At 43.1% G+C, this 17327-nt stretch overlaps 1 protein-coding gene across 1 annotated transcript; it reads right to left on the bottom strand.

Moving 5' to 3' along the window:
• Nucleotides 1–1563: 1563 nt before the first annotated feature.
• On the bottom strand, nucleotides 1564–16205 carry LOC125013303 (solute carrier family 25 member 36-A-like). The gene is made up of 7 exons (XM_047593833.1): nucleotides 15728–16205; nucleotides 12151–12306; nucleotides 10646–10723; nucleotides 7814–7914; nucleotides 6045–6111; nucleotides 4650–4939; nucleotides 1564–4544 (listed from the first exon to the last, which is right to left on the bottom strand). Exons 1-7 carry the CDS (start codon nucleotides 15766–15768, stop codon nucleotides 4351–4353), a joined length of 927 nt encoding a protein of 308 aa, XP_047449789.1. The 5' UTR covers nucleotides 15769–16205; the 3' UTR covers nucleotides 1564–4350.
• Nucleotides 16206–17327: the final 1122 nt, after the last annotated feature.

The following is a 17327-nucleotide window of genomic DNA, read 5'->3' as shown; positions in this document are numbered from 1 at the left end:
ATGGTCATAATGTTATGCCTGATCGGTGTATATAGCACACAGGATTGTGATGAGATGTTTTTACGGTCCACAGACTTCAGTACCTAGAGGTGAGAGAGAGAAATGTAATCTTTCAACCACTGGAGTGTCCCTTTAAGCATGAGATTCACACTTCCTCCCTCAGCAGGACCTCTCTGAGATGAGGAATCACTTCAGTGGAAGTGGAAATTAGAAGTTGCAGAAGGAATTCTTGAGAAAGAGGCCAAAGCACGATGATCAACAGCTCGACGTGCGCCGTATGCGAAGGCTGTAAAGGACTTCCATCTTCATCCCAAACCCCAGGACCGATTAGCACGCGGAATGATTGAGAACAGACCGGAGCCCAGATAGATGGCGGAAAAAGAAAACAGCCTTTTTTTTTTCTGTCTCTTTCTTCATTTCCCTTCCACACCAGTCCAGAGGTAAACAAAGTGCCAGTTGTAACGCCCCAGCGGGTCCGTTGGTTTTATTTTTCTGCCATTTCATTTCAGCGCGTCCCCCAGTGCTCAATTTCCAAGTGAGGCACAAGCAGCGCCCGGAGGCACTTTGTACTCTTCTAAAGAAACACTGCTGGCATTGCTGGCAAATCGTGGTGGATGTTTTGGGAACACACCCCTCCCTCTCAGCCTGCCACAAAACAAACACATGTGGTGTGCGCGTTTATGTGCGTGCGTGCGTGTGTGTGTTTGTGTGAGTCAGGCTGGTCCTGCTGGAGCTCATGTGACGATGTGGTGCCGAGGTTCATTCTGGGAAATGAGCCGTGAGTTAGGCGAGCGCGTTCGCTCACCTAGGACCTGTGCCATTCTTCACTTGGCATCTTTTTTGTCAGACATTGTGTACCTCTGCACCGCATTAATGTTCTGCTTCGTCTGGCGAGAACCGTGCGTTTTATGTTGCGCTGGATGCGTTTGTGGTTGCGTGTGTTTTGGATCGAAGGAACGAGGCAGCAGCAGGCTGTCATCTTCCAGTATTGGCTCCACTGAGCTGATGGTGTGTTGGAAGAAGTCATGAAAGGGGGGATGAGCAGGGGAACACTGCCACCTGCTGGTTGGAAATCTGCTGACAAGAAGCTAACAGACATTAAACATATTGTTACAGTTTATCGCGACGGTTTTGATATAGCCTACCGTTGGGAAGGCCTTAGCCGAGGCAATCAAGCAGCAGAAGTAGCAGTAAAACAATAAAACTGTAGTTCTTTTGAGGTATAGTGTACATACAAGTCAAAGGTCAACTAGGTATATTTCCATATGAACAAATGTGGGTGTATTCTACCTCCTCTAGTTGGTGTTTGTTTTAATTAAGGCATCTAATGGGGTTAAGAGAGCCAATGCATCTTATTTCAATGGAGATATCAAGTGCAGTCCTGACAAAAGTCAGAAAAACTGAAGAAAATACAGAATACTTCACTTATTTTGTTGTGATTTCAAATGTCTGAAGAGGTTAGACTTCCCCAAAAACACAAAAATACACGTTGCTTGACTTCTTTAAAAGTATTTCCAGCATCAATCATCAAAAAGCAAGAAGAAAGACAGCCAGGCATCAGAGTATACTTGCACTCCTTCAATTTTATTGACATTTTGTTTTACAAAAACAGGTATGAGAGAATGCATAGAGCGAGCCACACTCAGTCGGCTCATCGACGACAACGTGGAAAAAAACACAAAGGGCGTCGGGACAAAAGGCAGCAACTCATTTAAAAGATTAAAAAATAAACAACACTGTTTGCAGATATATGAACCCGGACACACGCACACTCCTACGATCTCTTACGCACAGGACGCGACCGAACCAAACACACACACACAAAAGTCTCACATGGGCGAGCACTCGCGAGACACACATCCACGCACACTCACTGGCACGCGACGCAAACGTGTGGGTGCAAAAGAATACCGACGGGATGCAGGAAAGAGTGCATCGCCTGACGAAACAAGACGAGAGAAGAGATGCATAGAAACGCACAGTTAAAGGGTCAGTTCACCTCGCACGCGGCTTCGCTCTGAGGGATCTGCCGCCACCTCAGCGCTGCACCGCGAGATGACAGCGGGCGTCTCACACCCTGGAGAAAGCGAAAGCAAATGCCACTTAAATGTAAGACAGAGAACAGGTCTCATGTGGGTGAAATGACCCTTTAATCGCATCAGGCCCAATCAACTCACGCCGTCCTGTCGCCACCAGCCGCAGCCGGGGGGACAGCCGTCAACCTACAGCGCGCGCTGATGCTAGTCCAACATTTAAATAATGACTAATCTAAAGCATCCTTCATGTGTGCTGTAAAACTGAACTAAAACGCGTGTTCACATTGAGGATTACATTAACGACGTCAGCTCACAGAAGCATCTCAGGCTGACACGCGGAGGAAGGGGTAGACGCTCGCGGCCGCACACGCGGCTCTCACCTACCGAGCAGCAGAGCGTCTGGATAAGCTATCCGAGCCACTTAGCGTCCACCGGAGGACGAGTGGCAGCAGCTCAGGGTGTTAAAGTGAGATCAGAATTCATGTTAGCAGTTTCTGGAAATCCAGCGGTGACGAAAACGCCCACGTGACGGAGCGGCTGTCGCTGTGACGAAATGTGGCCGCGCCGAAACTGTCTGAAACGTGAGCTAAAAAACAAAAAAACAAACAAAAAACAAAACAAAAAAACAAACAAAAAAAAAACAGAGATCAAGCACCTTTCCATCCATTCCAACAACAAAGACCTCCACCTGTGTTAAAACGCCGACGACAAAGAAAAAAAAAAGGGAAAAAAAAGTTGAAATGCAGTGATTTGTTTTTGGAAATAACTCAAGAAGGTGATGGAATCAACGCAACAGTTTTTTGTTTGTTTGCTTGTTTTTCCTACTGTTCAGCGTTGAGTTAATGTGCGTTAATGAAGAGCATATTCCTGGCCACTTCCTTCACATGCTGGCTAAACCGTACAAGTTTTCCAGTGTAAACTCAAAGAGGATTGTCCTCGCCTGGATTCTCAGACAGAGTGAAGACCAATGAGATGAGCCTTTGAGAGAAAGATAAGTGCTACAAGAATAATAACGGGTTATTTTTAATATTATTATTATTACTTTAAAAGATTAAACAACTAACAAGTGCCCTCCCCTCCAAAAACAAATGCATCTTTGCCAAAACTGCCCTCACAACCCCATCACTTTACTGCATGTAGATATTCTCTATACACCAATTTAGATTTAGTTTCACATCCTTGCCTTCAGTACAGTTAATCCTCTAGTTTATTTACATTCCAGTAGTTAGAGAGGTGGATTATATTCTGGTATGACTTCCTGTCCTGTCTGACCTCTCGTGGTTAACAAACACAGAGTGGGGGGTTCATGAATGTAGTGTAAAGAGCTAGCCTGGTGCAGTCAGACATCTCATTATGGGGCGTGTTTCAACCAATAAAAATGCGACTGGATAGTGTCCATCACTACATAAAGCCAGCGTTGACAATTTTGCTAGACCGGGCAGATCTTCCAAATGAATCCCAAATGTAGCAAACTTCTCCTAAATAAACTTTGGTTGGGGCAACTTGTGGCTGGTTCCAGGCCACTTAAAACCTGCAGATGCAGGTAGATTACAGCATTTCTAACGATGTCACTGAAGACACTGGAAGTCATGACACTTAAACATTGCTGTGAGAGGTCAGCCAGAGCTACGCATCCTCCTTTCTCCCTCAGTTAAACCCTTAACCTGGAGCACGGATCTCTCTCTGCTCTCGGCTGACTTCAGAACCCTCGTCGCGTACAGAGATGATGCGTGGCAGCTACTGACTCTGGTGTCTTTGTTTTCCGGGCCTCTAGCGGCACTCTGAGGGATGTGGGGAATAAAATATAACAAGAATATGTTTAAAACTGATCATCTGCATTAGAACAAAGACTACTGCTGAAGAGGGACCCACAGAATACCCAGTAGGTATTAAGGACTGGAACTGTTGTACTTCTCCTCGTTATTAGTATTGTTAGGCAGAGTGCACTGTAACTTGGGCTCTTACTGCAGCACTCTGAATCTGAGTTTGCACAGGCAACGTGTATAACCCAAAGTGAGAAAATGATGAAACACAAACTGTAAGTCAAATATTTCTTTGCCACTGCTAAGGTAGGTCCCCAAATCAATGCAAGGTTCTCCTCGACCCTCCTCCTTGTGCCATACCCTTTGGTTACAAAACAAAACGACCAACTGTTTTTCGTAACAACCGCTCGTGTCACCGAGACAGAGGTGGAGGCGCTGTCTCCGTCGCTCTCAGGTTGTTAGCCGTGCTAGCTGGTGTGCAGATGCTCTCGTTCTCCAAACAGGGGCAGGGTTTAAATCAAACGTCTAAGAGGGGGGGGGGGGGGGAGGCGTTAACCGTTCAGGAGGTAGACCACCAGCTCGTAGGTGCACATCATGATGGCGGTGTTGGGGATCTGGCGTACCAGGTGGGTGGTGAGGCCGCGGTACAGGGCGCGGTAGCCCTCCTCTTTGGGCACCGTCGTTAGAGTCTGGAAGAAGGAGCGGTACTTGGTGCCCTCTTCGCGTAGCCTGGTGCGGATCACTTCTGCAAAGAATAAAAAAAAAAAAAAAGAGGGAAGAGCAAAATTAAAGCAAGCAAAAAAAAATTTTTTAAAAATCACATGAGTTAACTGCTGATCACATCTCTCACCATGGGGATAAGCAATAGACGTGGCACAGGTCTTGGAGGTGGCAGCAGCGAGCATCATCCCCACGAAGTCCGACGCATCTTTCGACGCCTCCTCCTCCTCGTCCATGTTCTGAGGTGCCTTGGCCTCCAAGAGGCGCCGCTTAATGTTTTCATAGATCACAAAGTGGATCACAGTCTCTGAGATACCGGCGTAAGATGCCGACATTCCTCTGTAGAAGCCTCGCAGGCCATCTGCTTGATACACTCGACGCACACAATCAAACGCGCTCATCCTTCGCTCGCCACGGTTCCTGGGAAAAAACAACAACGACAAAAATAAATGAATTACCAGCTATAAAAATGTAATAAGTCCATAAACTCGGAAAACACTTTCACGGGTGAAAGTTTCACAGCTGATCTGAACCACAGCCTTCTCAAAAGTTGTCCAACTAATCTTCATCAGTACCAACAATGCTATTTGTTTAGATGGTAATGTAACACAACGGCACCAAAAAACTTGCTTTTGGTTCTTCCGGTGGGAAGTTATGTTGGTTTCAAAGCTACACTATGGTCCTGTAGGAATAAACACACAACATGTGCCGTCTAAAGGGGACTGTAAAGGGACCTGCTCACAGAAAGAGAGTCCATGTTAAATTCCATGAGTTGTACTAATGATACACAAAATAAACCTCAGTGGGAGGTAAGTGAGGAGGTACCAAGAAGAACAAATATCAACTGTGAAGCATCGCAAACGAGGAAAGAACCAATGGAAGCGACTGATAGAGGTTGATATGCATATGACGCAAATACAAGCTCCCCAAACGCCTTCTGGAAGGAATCACTGTCAGTGACCCTGATAGAGGGATTGAAGCGTCGGGTGAATCCAGATAGAGCAGTGTTGACAACGTGTTCTTTATATATACATATATATATATAGACAGCTGGCCAGAAGAGTCAGTCCTTGGAGATATGTTATGTACGGGTCTGATCTAAAAAAAAAAAAGCTAAAGAACTATGAGAAACACACAAGTGGGTTACCTGGTGTCTAGGCTTAGCCTAGACACCACTCACCTATATTTGAGTAGGGACAACATCAAAACAAGAGCACTTCTGATCAAATGTATCAAGTTAATGTTTTGCTTTCAGATATTGATTGTCGTCTACTCTGTGTTCCCAAGGCGGAACAGAGCAATGTGCACGGCCGTCTCAAGATAGTAGTCTGCAAAGCCGTAGGTTTCCACTCTCCAAAAGACTTAATGGTGGTCATAGATGGACCACACCCAGGCAGTAAAGCAGCACGGGCAGAGCGTGCACACGTGAGACTGTCTCTCACGGCTCCAAACACAACCAACATGTTTCTACAGAGCTGCTTTTAAGAGCTGACATGTATACGCCTCACATCAGTGTCGTGTTTACCTCGCATCCAGCTGCAGACGGGTCTTTATGAGCCATATTGGATTGGTTGCTGTGATGGCTGTAAAACCTAAAGGAAAAAAAATAAACAATGGTATTACATGTCTATAAAATCTGGAAATGCTATAATATGCTAAATGTCAAGCTGTCAGTGGCAATAATGGACCATGTGATAACATCCATTTAATGTGGAAATGTTTTTTATGTTGCATTCATGTTGGCAATGGAAGTTTAAACAATCTAAACAGTTTTGTTAAATAAAATTAAAGGCAGCTTAGAGAGAGAAAGCTATCCTCTTTATAGACTAAGGTCCTGCCCTGCTAACAGATGTAAAAAAGAAAACAGAAAAAAAAAATCCTTCTTATCAAATGACCTACATGAGAGGGGAGCAGAGGACAGAGATACGGAGAGAGAAAGAAGAACCAGATATAAAAAGAAGCACAGATCTGTGGTGAGTACTCACGCAGACCAAAGTAACTCCTCACAGATGCAGCTAGAGACCCCTGGTGGTGCGGGGGTCTCATGCCCTTGCGAGAGGAGAGCTACGGTAGAGTAAAAGCCTAAAACAGACACAGGCTTGTGTGTAGCAAAATGTCCGGCATGCAACCATTTCACTCCCCACTCCCGCCATCATCCCACAGGATTTAACCCCACCATCATCCATAACCTCAAGCGGAAGGATCACCCTCTGAGACAGTAGAAGGGACATGGTGGACACAAACAACTGAGCTCTTTAATAAAAATAATTTGCTGTAAATAGTAATAGTAAAAAAAAAGTAATTGAGAGTTCATGGGGTGCATAAAAAAGTGGTGAAAGTACTTTCACTTTCACATTTAATTAACTAAGTGAAAACCATTTTAATGTAGCTGTATTTCTATCGTGCATTCAATCACTGCATTCTACTTTTTAAGCGAAGTTAAGTTTTAGTCTTGGTGAACCTCTTACAGTCCTTATTTCTACTGCAGATACTTATAATGATGTCTGACATAATAAAAATGTAGTTCTTGGGCTCATCTGCAGAACCTGACAGAATAAACTATCCTGCACATATCAAAGTAACTCTCTAAAACGAACACACACGCCTTCCTGTTTTAGCTTGCGGTTAGCCACAGCAGCAGACACCTCTAAGTAACCTCTGCTACATGACTCATATGTGAATGAGATGAGCCGCCAGACTGTCAACACTTTGCCACACATCAGTTGAGCTCAGGCAGCTCTCGCACTGCAGAAGTATGGGCGTCGCCACTGGAGGGAGAAGCACCGACAACGTCGACCTTGACGGGGTTATTAAAAGGTCTAAGTCACGGTGTGCTAAAAGTGGCACTGCCACGATCTTCAAAAATACCCCCACAAATTCACGCTGTAGCCGGCTGACTGACTGACTGACCCACATTATTCTGGATTGACGTTCCCAAATGGATCATACGGGAAAAGGTCAGCTAGCCTTGACATACAAAGCACCAGAGAATAATGATTGGGTTTTTAAACTTGCCCTCTTAACATATTCAACTTGTAATTAAGATTACCAAGGTAATGCAACTTTTCAGTTGTTTAAAACCCAATTAAAACCCAGTTACAGTTTACAACCTTACAGTTCTACCATCCCCTGTGCTCAAAAGAGGGATCAGTGGAAAACGGAAGGCTGACAGCAGCAATGCTTAAGGCCCATCATATATGTAACACCACTATTTGAACCAGACAAGATCCATTTGCTCAGAATTCAGAAAGCATGGTGCTGCTAGTCAACCTGGTACCTCGGATATTCAGTTACCTGCCATTCCAGCCGACACCATATGCACCTGTGTGGAGTCAGGTTCCAACACGCCATTGAGTTTTTCTTTGGCCGTGGAGTAAGCAGCAAAGTAGATTGCTCTGTTGGAAGCATGAAGGGAAAAAAAAAAAGGAGGGGTCAGCACATGTTACACCGGGATGAGGCGAAACAAGTTATGAATGCCGTGTTTTTGTGTCTCAGCGTATAGCTAATTAGTCTCGGTGGCTGCCTCCGGTAGCAGCGCGGCTCATCAATTAACAAGTACAACTGCCCTCATGTCAGCTTCAGGTTAATGAGCTTTAAGAATTTATTAGGCCTAAAGAGCAGAGCGAATACACTCACCAAATCAGCCTAGTTAGACATATAAGCTATTCGGAGAAAGGGCGCACACTCGTTTATTTTCAGTCATTATCTTGAGTTGGTTTCGCTAATTAAAAATGGTCCTAATGATCACATTCATTCTCATGTATTAATGGGTGTTTGTGCTCCATTTGCCTTTTCCCTTGCAACAATACTGAACAGGTAGCGGCCTGGTGCGTCTATACAGCGGTTTGTCAAATGTGTCACTTTATAAAACAGTTGTATATCCATCTTTAATTCCGCGCCACAGATTTCCCCTCTCTCGCTTCAGCATTCAATTACATAAAGTGCTAACAAAACACTCCACATATGCTTAGTGCTGGCACCTGCTGGCTACAGCATTAGCCACCACTTTGCTCCTCTCATTACCACTAAGAGAGGACACTGTCAGACGGCAGCATTAACCCAACACTGACCCAGTGGTGTTGCTGCAGTTGCCATGATTTTTTTTTTTTAAACAAAGGAACACATCACTAAGCAGTAAGCGGTGCAGAGACTGTCCAAATAGCCATGGAGATGAATGGCACTTAAATGGTCATGTGTCCCTAATGCTTCTTTGTCACCAAGTAACTACAAGGAAGCATGTGGTAGTTACGTAATCCTAGTTTCTTTTTTCAATATCACGTCATGTGTAAAGTGTACTGAACCTGATTCAATACGCTGTTTCTCACGGGCGTCTCTGACACCGTGCTTATTGAGAAATTTAACAGACTCAAACGAGAAGAAATATGACACACAAAATTAACTGCAGTGACCATCTTGTGGTTGCAAACACTCAAGTTTTTGTCCATTCAGACTTTTAAAAATCACACCAGGATGCCACAGTGAAGTTGACCTTTAACATTCTGGCTAATAAAAAAAATGTTATTCGATATTTGTCTGAAGAAATTCCATCATGGCATTTCCTGAAATTGAACATCCAAATGAATGAGCTGTATGTACAGACAAGCTGCATGTCATCCCCAAAGAGGAGGCAGAAAAACGAATTTAGAATCGCGGGTTTCACATGAGGGGCTAATGATCACATCACCCTTAGGGAGTAGCAGATAGAACCGGTTCTATTTGGACCTTTGACGTAGAGGGGTTCTGATTTTTATAGTGTGTGGTGCCATCGACATTTCAACAAATTATTTGAAAAAGGCCATTTTCTTTGTGTTCTTTGTGTCGAATCATGCAAATACTGAAATATCAGTCAATAAGTTACAATAAAAACGAAGTAACAAATATATTCATGACAACAGAGCTACCATTCATTAGCTCCACAGAGGTACATGTCCTGACCAGGACATTTCACTCTAAGGGAACATTATCTAAAATGTTTATTTATTCTGTCAGATGTTGTGTAGCTATCTCAGTATCTGTATCCAAAGGCCTATTCAAAATAAAGTTCAGGGGCTCCGGATCACACTGGGACGTTTAAAGGTCATTTCCTGTCTGGTATGACAGGTGAAAAGTGCAGTTACCTATTCGACATATCCGTTTTCCTCAGTGTGTCCCAGCTGCCACCACTTTCATTTGTTTGGCTACCAAGTAGGGCTCAGGAGATAGGCTGGAGAAACATTTGGGAAAAGGCTGGCAGTGCCAAAGTTCACTTCTAAAGGCGTTTACGAAGACGGATAATAGTTAAAGCCAGGGCTAATAATGTAAAGAATGCTCTACTGTTTGTTTTGAGAATTAGCACAATAGCTTTAGTACAGGTTTAGGAATTTAGGAGTTTAGGAGATGTGTACCTTTCAGTCAAGCCTAGCACCGCTAATTGTTTATGGCTTACGGCTTTGCAAAAAATAACTTCAACTAGCTGAACAGAACCACCTTCAGATTCATTTGGCCAACGGATAAAACAACCAGAATAATGACCTCACGGTTTCACGCCGCTGACTAACTGACGAGCTGTTTCCAACCACGTCAGCCCAGACTTGTATATAATCAAGGCGCTGAAAGCCATCAATAAAAATATTTCTGCAGGACATCATGTTGGCACAGGACAGCTGACTTTCGAACCGAGTCCAACGTTTGTGCGGAATGAATTCTCTTGAGACATTGAGTTAAATTATGACGCGTTTGTGTGAGGTCAAACAAGGTGCAGACCTTTGAACAATGAGTCCAAACTGTTCACCTTTAAGTCAAAGTGAAAGTATCAGACAAATCTAGCTTAAAGGATATCACGTGGACAAATATGTCAGCTGTGACATGTTTCATGAACCGATAAAAAACAGGACTGATTATAAAAATAGTTGCCCATTAACTTTCTGTCGCTTCATCAACACATTAAAAATTTCAGTCCTAACTACTGCAGAAGCAGCAGATAATTACAATTAGGCAGATTTTTTTATTTAATATTTCTTTAGTCAAAGATGTCTGGGGACTATTAGCTGACCAACAAGATTGTCATTTTAAACCGACCCTTTCGTTCCATAATCTAAGCTGCTACACATCGCTGATGATGGAAGCTGATAGTTGTCGTTATCTTACCTGGAAGGTGCCACACCCACCAAGTTTGGCCCCAATCCCCTAAAGAGAGACCGAGGTCCTTCCTTCTCTAATATCAACCTGAAAACAGAACACACAGACAAGCAAGCATTAGTTGAACTGAACTGAACATTTTCTGCCAATGTTGCCAGGTTTCAAAAGATTCTTTGAAAAGGACTAGCTTGTCAGAACAAGTCTGAGGAGCTTTAACCTACATCCAAAGATCTAAAACAAGATCTTAAATGTTTGGAGGCTACAGGGCAAACATGACAACATGACGGACAGAAAGAGGAGTCCTTGGTTACCACAGAACGGAGCAGGGACTTGCAGCATCATATCAAGCTGCACAGTTCACTTCATAAACATGAGAGCAGGAAACCGCTTCACCACAGTGACAGTATATAGCTTATATTCTTACTCACTTATTTTATTTACTTGTTTTTCTGTGCAGAGAGTAAGTTCATTTCCTTCATTTAGTTTATTTTAGCTGTGAAAGGAACTCATAAAGAACTTATCGTAACCTTTGCTGTGTATATAACAATAAACATCTTGAATCTGTTACTTTTTGTCACAATTACAATGTGTCATATTTAAATTTTGGAGAAGACGTTTGGCTAATTAAACATGTTGAAATTTTCCTACAGCCTCACCCACTAACTACAATATTCCTATATTTAACGTGAGTTGGTGAAAAGTTGAATTATTCAGCAATACGCAAGGGACAGAGTGACTGGCACCTTTTTATAATGAGGTTCAGAGCAGCTATGAAAGCCGGCTATGCTTATCCTCGTGGAGAGGATCTAATATTCTTTAACGTCACAACTGGCATCCAGCCTACGAAGAATGGTAATTCAGTAAGAGGAGCAGATTAGGAAACAGCCTGCCATAACACACGCGCTGAGTCAGAATATCTCACAAACACACAACAGTTGGGTGTGTTATGAAATTTTCTATTTAGCTGAAGTGACAGACGCACAGTTTTCCCAAGGGTGGAGTCGTGGAGTGGTTAGCCTCGCTAGGTGGACATCAACCAGACTAAAAAGTCGTGACGACACAGTGCATGCGGGAGGAGGAACTGAAGCTCTGCAGCCAGACCTCTCTGTGAGAACAAGGACCATCAGCTCAGCTCATTTTAGATAGAGCTCAAACAACAAGTGCAAGCTCTGAGTTTAGAAATATTATGTATATTGTCAAAAAAATTACACTTACTGACCAGTTCATTGGATACACTACGAAAAACAAATGCATTCTAATATAAAAGTGCTGTTCATAAGGATTCAGTTCTGTTTTATATTTTGGAGGCTGTGGTTTCTACTACCACTGATTTACCACTGTGTTGGACCGACACATGTTTCTCTTATTTTTACAACCCTATTTTGGTCAGCGGGTTTGACAAAATAACACATCAGTTTGACACTGCCATGCAAGTTCACTAGTGTACCTAATGTTTTGGGAAGTGTATATTCTATGTATGAGTTTGACAGTGATGAAAGTCACAGGGCACCTACTTGAGACAATGCAGGGGGCCTGGAGGGGACACGCGGGCCACGCCAACACTGCTGAGCTGAACCTCAGACACATAGAGGGTGATGGAGGACGACTGCAGGCGAGTCTTCACTACTTCCAGCGGACAAGTCAATATGGCTCCTACTGTGCCCCCGCACCTGGCGAAAAGGAAAGAGACAGAAAAGGTGGAAGTGAGACAGCAAACCGTGCCCACATCTGGGCAGACAACGCTGAATCTAAAATATCCCTTGTTTTCATTCACGAAAGGCGTGCAAAGTGCTGCGTAAATGAATTAGCCAATGGTGGCCATTGGAATTCAAAAGATCCTCGGCATGTAGACGAGAAACTGCCCAGCACAGGGACAGAATGACAGTCAGGAATGCTTTGTGTTTCTTGGGGAATAACAGCAAGCTTCTGTCCGGTGCCTCATCACATTGTAAATGTGTTTATGTCTGTATTTCTTAGGTAACAATGAACAATATACAACACAGAATGCTTCTGTTGTCTACAGGCTTGAGAATGAGGCTCAACTAATAAACACAGGTTAAATGCAGGCTTTGCTAAAACATAATACAGTGAATATTTAATAGCATTTCAATATGGTCGCTCATTTTTCTAGTCTTCGAACTAACTGGATGAGAAAATTCCATTTAATGCGTGTTATAAAGAGCATTGTTCTGAAACTACGAATCAAAACAAATTGGTTGGCAGGTTGCCAGCTAACCAGGTAGAAAACAGAGCTGCCCCTAGTCGACATGTTCTGTGAGGATTTATTTATTTATTTTTTTTAAATCAGTGGCTCAAGAAAAACGCCCTAGCAGCACCCTCACAGCAGTAAAGGCAAGAAGATGAAACTTCCTACACTTACTAAAGCCAGGTTTGTGCCGGCAGTCACCGGTTCTATTGTGGGCATCAGGCTTAATTTTGCGGAAGCCTGGAAGAGCCCACAAAACAGAAGGTACAAACTTACTTTAACCTATGACAGAGACTCTGTCAGAGAACAGAATACATTTTTATCAGGCTGGTTACAAAAATCAGTGAGGAAAAAAAAGAGTATTTAGCTCATGGTTGCTTAATTATTTTTAAGAAAAGTTGGCTGTTATCCAAATGAATGTGTGCCATGTAGAAAATAGGCTGTTAAAGAAACTTGACAGTCCATAACCATAGTTAGGGTTCGTTTTCAATAGGCATCAAAGGTAGAGAGATAGAAGTCCCGTCTACATAGCTTTTGGCGGAGGTGAGCTTATAAAGAGCATGCTGCTACTGTTCACACCACGGGGAATGCAGGAGGCCAGAATAGCCAGCATACCTGAATGAGGAGTCACATTTGATCTCACTCAGGACCCATCCCTAACGCTTATGCCAAAGCTTGAATGTCCTTAAGAGTACGTGAACGTTTTCCGATTGACATACAACTTAAACTGTCTCTCTGTGAGTGTGGAATCATGACTAAAAGCAGAAACTGTTCTGTCATTGTAAGACATTTATACTTGTGCAGTCATCAGTCTGGCTCGCTCTGTAACACTGCCACCCACAGCACTGTGTCTTTTTTTGCCACTGGGGTTCATTTTTCTTTCTACTCCCTGCTTCACTTTCAGCAACGGCGGCTGAAACTTTCACCGAAAATTCTGCCAAATTCCACCGAAATTTCACACAAGTTATACAGATGTCTGTATCTCCAAACCTCCTCAATTAACCTTACTAATTCATTGTTGATCCAAATAAATTGAATAGAGATTTTTTTTTTTGTTTTTTGTAATTAATTCGGTTATTTTTTATTAAGGTTTACAGTTCTGCGTAATTAAAGGAATTCCTGCTCTGAGTTCAGAATGCAAAGGGTGATGTAACGATGGGTTTGTCCGTAGTATATACAGTCATTGGCGTTAACACAGGAGCTTCTGCAACACTCGTTACATTACATGGACAGCTTAATCAAGCTAATTTGACTTTCTGAATGGGGTTGACCTATTATGTCGTATAACAAAAAAAAAAAAGATGTTCATGCGGCAGACCAGCATTTCTAACAACAAGATGGATAATAACACAGCTTTTTTTAATCTCGTACTCAATGTGCGTGCTACTTATGGTGCACATAAGGTGTGCGCTATCCCTCATGGTCATGGTGATTTCGAAAGGCAGACAAGAACACCGTATATGATAAGAGGGCTTCAACAGTAGCATGTCTTCAATGATAGACGTTGTGCCATCGCCACTGGCCCGGACCCGTGTCGTGGACAACTCTTTTGGTCTGATCTCAGTGTTTGTCATTACTATTTCAGATCTTTGCAAAGAGAGGAAAGACAATGTAAATCTTGCGCTCCAGTACCACGCAGAAAACATGCTATCAGAAAGCTATTCATATAAAACAAAAGATGCAGTAAACAGGAATTTAAGCAAGTGAATGGGGAAATTACTGTGTGTAAAACAAAGTAGTTGCTAAAGTCTGCAAAAAGCACACGCGCATTGTCTAGTTTAAATTTGATTAAGGAGTATACATGCTGGTGAAAACTGATTTCCAATGGTATTATCTGCGTGTCTTAGTCAGATAAGGAGAACTCCAATATTAGTCGGAGTAACGCGTTTACATGCACTTAAACTGTCCAGTTAGAGTCGGATTAAAGCAATAATTAGGTTTTTTTTTTTTCGCACATGCATGTAAACGTACTGACTTTAGTGGAGAAGCATAAATAACATTCTGGGGAGATGCACGTCAGCTATGCAGCAAGGTCTGCGAATGAGTCTGCGTTAATAGGAGCCACCGCAACACTTTAGCTATAAGCATAAATTACGTAATAGGCAGCCCTGTTAATGAAGGCTTCATTCACGCGACCGGGAAATAATTATATCTGAGCTCACGGCTCATCTCGTTGCCCAGAGAACAGCCAGTACGACTCTGCAGATTTTGCTTATGAGATGAATTTATCTGGTGAGTCACCCATTTCACGAGTCCGCCGTGTGCGCTGCCTGAATATTACTGCGGAAACATGCAATTTCTGTAACAGTTCCGGACCGCGACTAAATCTGATTTAAGCAAAAAATACATCTCTATATCACGCAGTGTGATAGAAAAGCTTAGACTGCGCTACATTGCGACACAATTTTCAGTCGTTTCATCAGGCGAGCACGCATGCTTTGATCTCTAAAGTCTTACGACACGGGTGACCTTTGGTGACAAGTCTTCCCACGTTTGTTTTGGTGCACTTACGGCAGACACACGGATAACAATGATACCCTTTTAGAATCATCTCGAAGACTCCAAGAGCGTATCCGAGTCAGCCCCGAAATAAAATAACAGAGACACAGAAATGCTTCTCTGGCGGCTCATGGCGAATACGTAACCGACCGTTTCATTCATACATTGAAATGTCATTGAAATGTCAACCGCTACGGGTGCACACGCACGGACAAGATTGGATAGGTGACATCTGGCTGCTCGGTACCATCACTAGTCTCCCAGTTACTAATCAAATCCTCAACATTACACAGTCACAAATACAAAAAAAATGTTAATAGCTATGCCGGCTAGCAGTAGCTGCTAGCTCGGCTCCTGAGCTTTCGTTCTTCACAGAAGATACTCACCCTCCAGCAAACAGGTGAACTAAGGTGTCTCTTTGACTCATTGTGTATCATATTCGGGAACCGTCCGCGGGGGCACTACACCACGGAGGCAACTGGAGCGTGGAGGAAGGGGAATAACCACCCCGACGTGGGTACCAAATGATACTCGGCGCGTCTGTGTTATGGTGGAGGTCAGCTGCGTGTGAAAGAGAAAAAAAACGAGGGTATGTAACAGCTAACTTAGCTAGCTCGCGTTAGCTGCCGGAGCTAGCAGGGTTTCCGGGCTTGGAGGTGGATGTCAGGGCGGCAGGTTGACGTCTCGTCCTCTCGAAACAGGATGACGCTGCGACACAGCGTGCGCCTCTGTTATGTCGGCGGGTAAAATCCAGCTTTGTAGTAATATGAGCAACCTCGGTCTCGACTCGGCCTCCCCTCGGGTTTGACGTGCCGTGCATCAGCGGGGCTCTGTCTGCGGGGTCGGGTCGCAATGTTTATCGGCGAATGGGACGCCGCAAAACAAAGACGGTGATTGGTTGAGCCCGCCCCGTAGCTCTCACGTGACGTGGCTACTATCTTCGCTGCTCAGCTCTGTCTTTGACCGAATTGTCATTATCGGCAACTTTAAAAGCTCGCTCGAAAGCGTGATGCTATATCGACTCTGCTAAAGCTGGGGAACAACAGTCTTGATGGGGGGAGAAAGAAGAAGGAAAGAGGGTGAGGAAGGGGGAAGGAGGAACAAGATGGAAAAGAGAGGAAATTTTGAAAAAATTAGAAAAAATGGAAGGAGTCTGTAGTTGTTTGTGTCTCTACTGTCCATCACAAGTAAAAGCACACATATTCTGGTCTATTAATTTGAGAAATCTAACCAAACATGACACTTAACTGTCATGACAAATTTCACACACACACACACACACTCACAAACACGTGTGTGAAATTAAACCAGAAAACCTGAAGCAATAAAAACAGAAATAAATTAAACAATTAAAAATAGAAAAAAATAAATGATAAATAACCTGAATAAAATAAAAGCAATAAATTAACAAATATGGAAAATAATTAAATTTAGGAAATATTAGAACAAGCGTAACAATTTAAAATAGAATAAAATAAATGATAAATAACTAAATAAAATAAGTTAAATAAATATGAAAAATTAACAAAAGAAGAAAAATAAATTAAGTTAAAAAAAAATAGAACAGCAGCAAATTGAGACTTTTTTTCTTTTAAAACTATTTACATTATATACATACTGACAAAGAATGTCACACCACTTTATTTTTCATAAGAGAAGCCGGTGGTGGAAAAAGTGCAGCTTTGTGGGCAGCCAGGCGGTGTCTGAAACAGGTGCAATCCCCACATTTTTAGGCAATGGCGAGGTGAGAGGAGCAGAGAGAGGTTCCTGGGGAGACACAGAAGGTAGCAAATAACATAGATAAAATGAAATAAAATGATGATAACAATCTACTTAAGAGCAGCTCCTGTTTCAAGTGTAGTAGAATATCTTCTTACAGCTGTAGCAGTGAAGGGCATAATGGAAGAAGCTGGGCTTGATACAGGAACAGGAGAAGGAGGAAGAGACAGAGGAGAAACGGTCTGCAGAAACATCTTGGGACTTCGG

Source organism: Mugil cephalus, chromosome 9 (assembly GCF_022458985.1).
Source record: "Mugil cephalus isolate CIBA_MC_2020 chromosome 9, CIBA_Mcephalus_1.1, whole genome shotgun sequence".
Lineage (NCBI taxonomy): Eukaryota > Metazoa > Chordata > Actinopteri > Mugiliformes > Mugilidae > Mugil > Mugil cephalus.
Note: the sequence above shows the minus strand (reverse complement) of the source record. Positions and strands in the feature narration are given on the sequence as shown.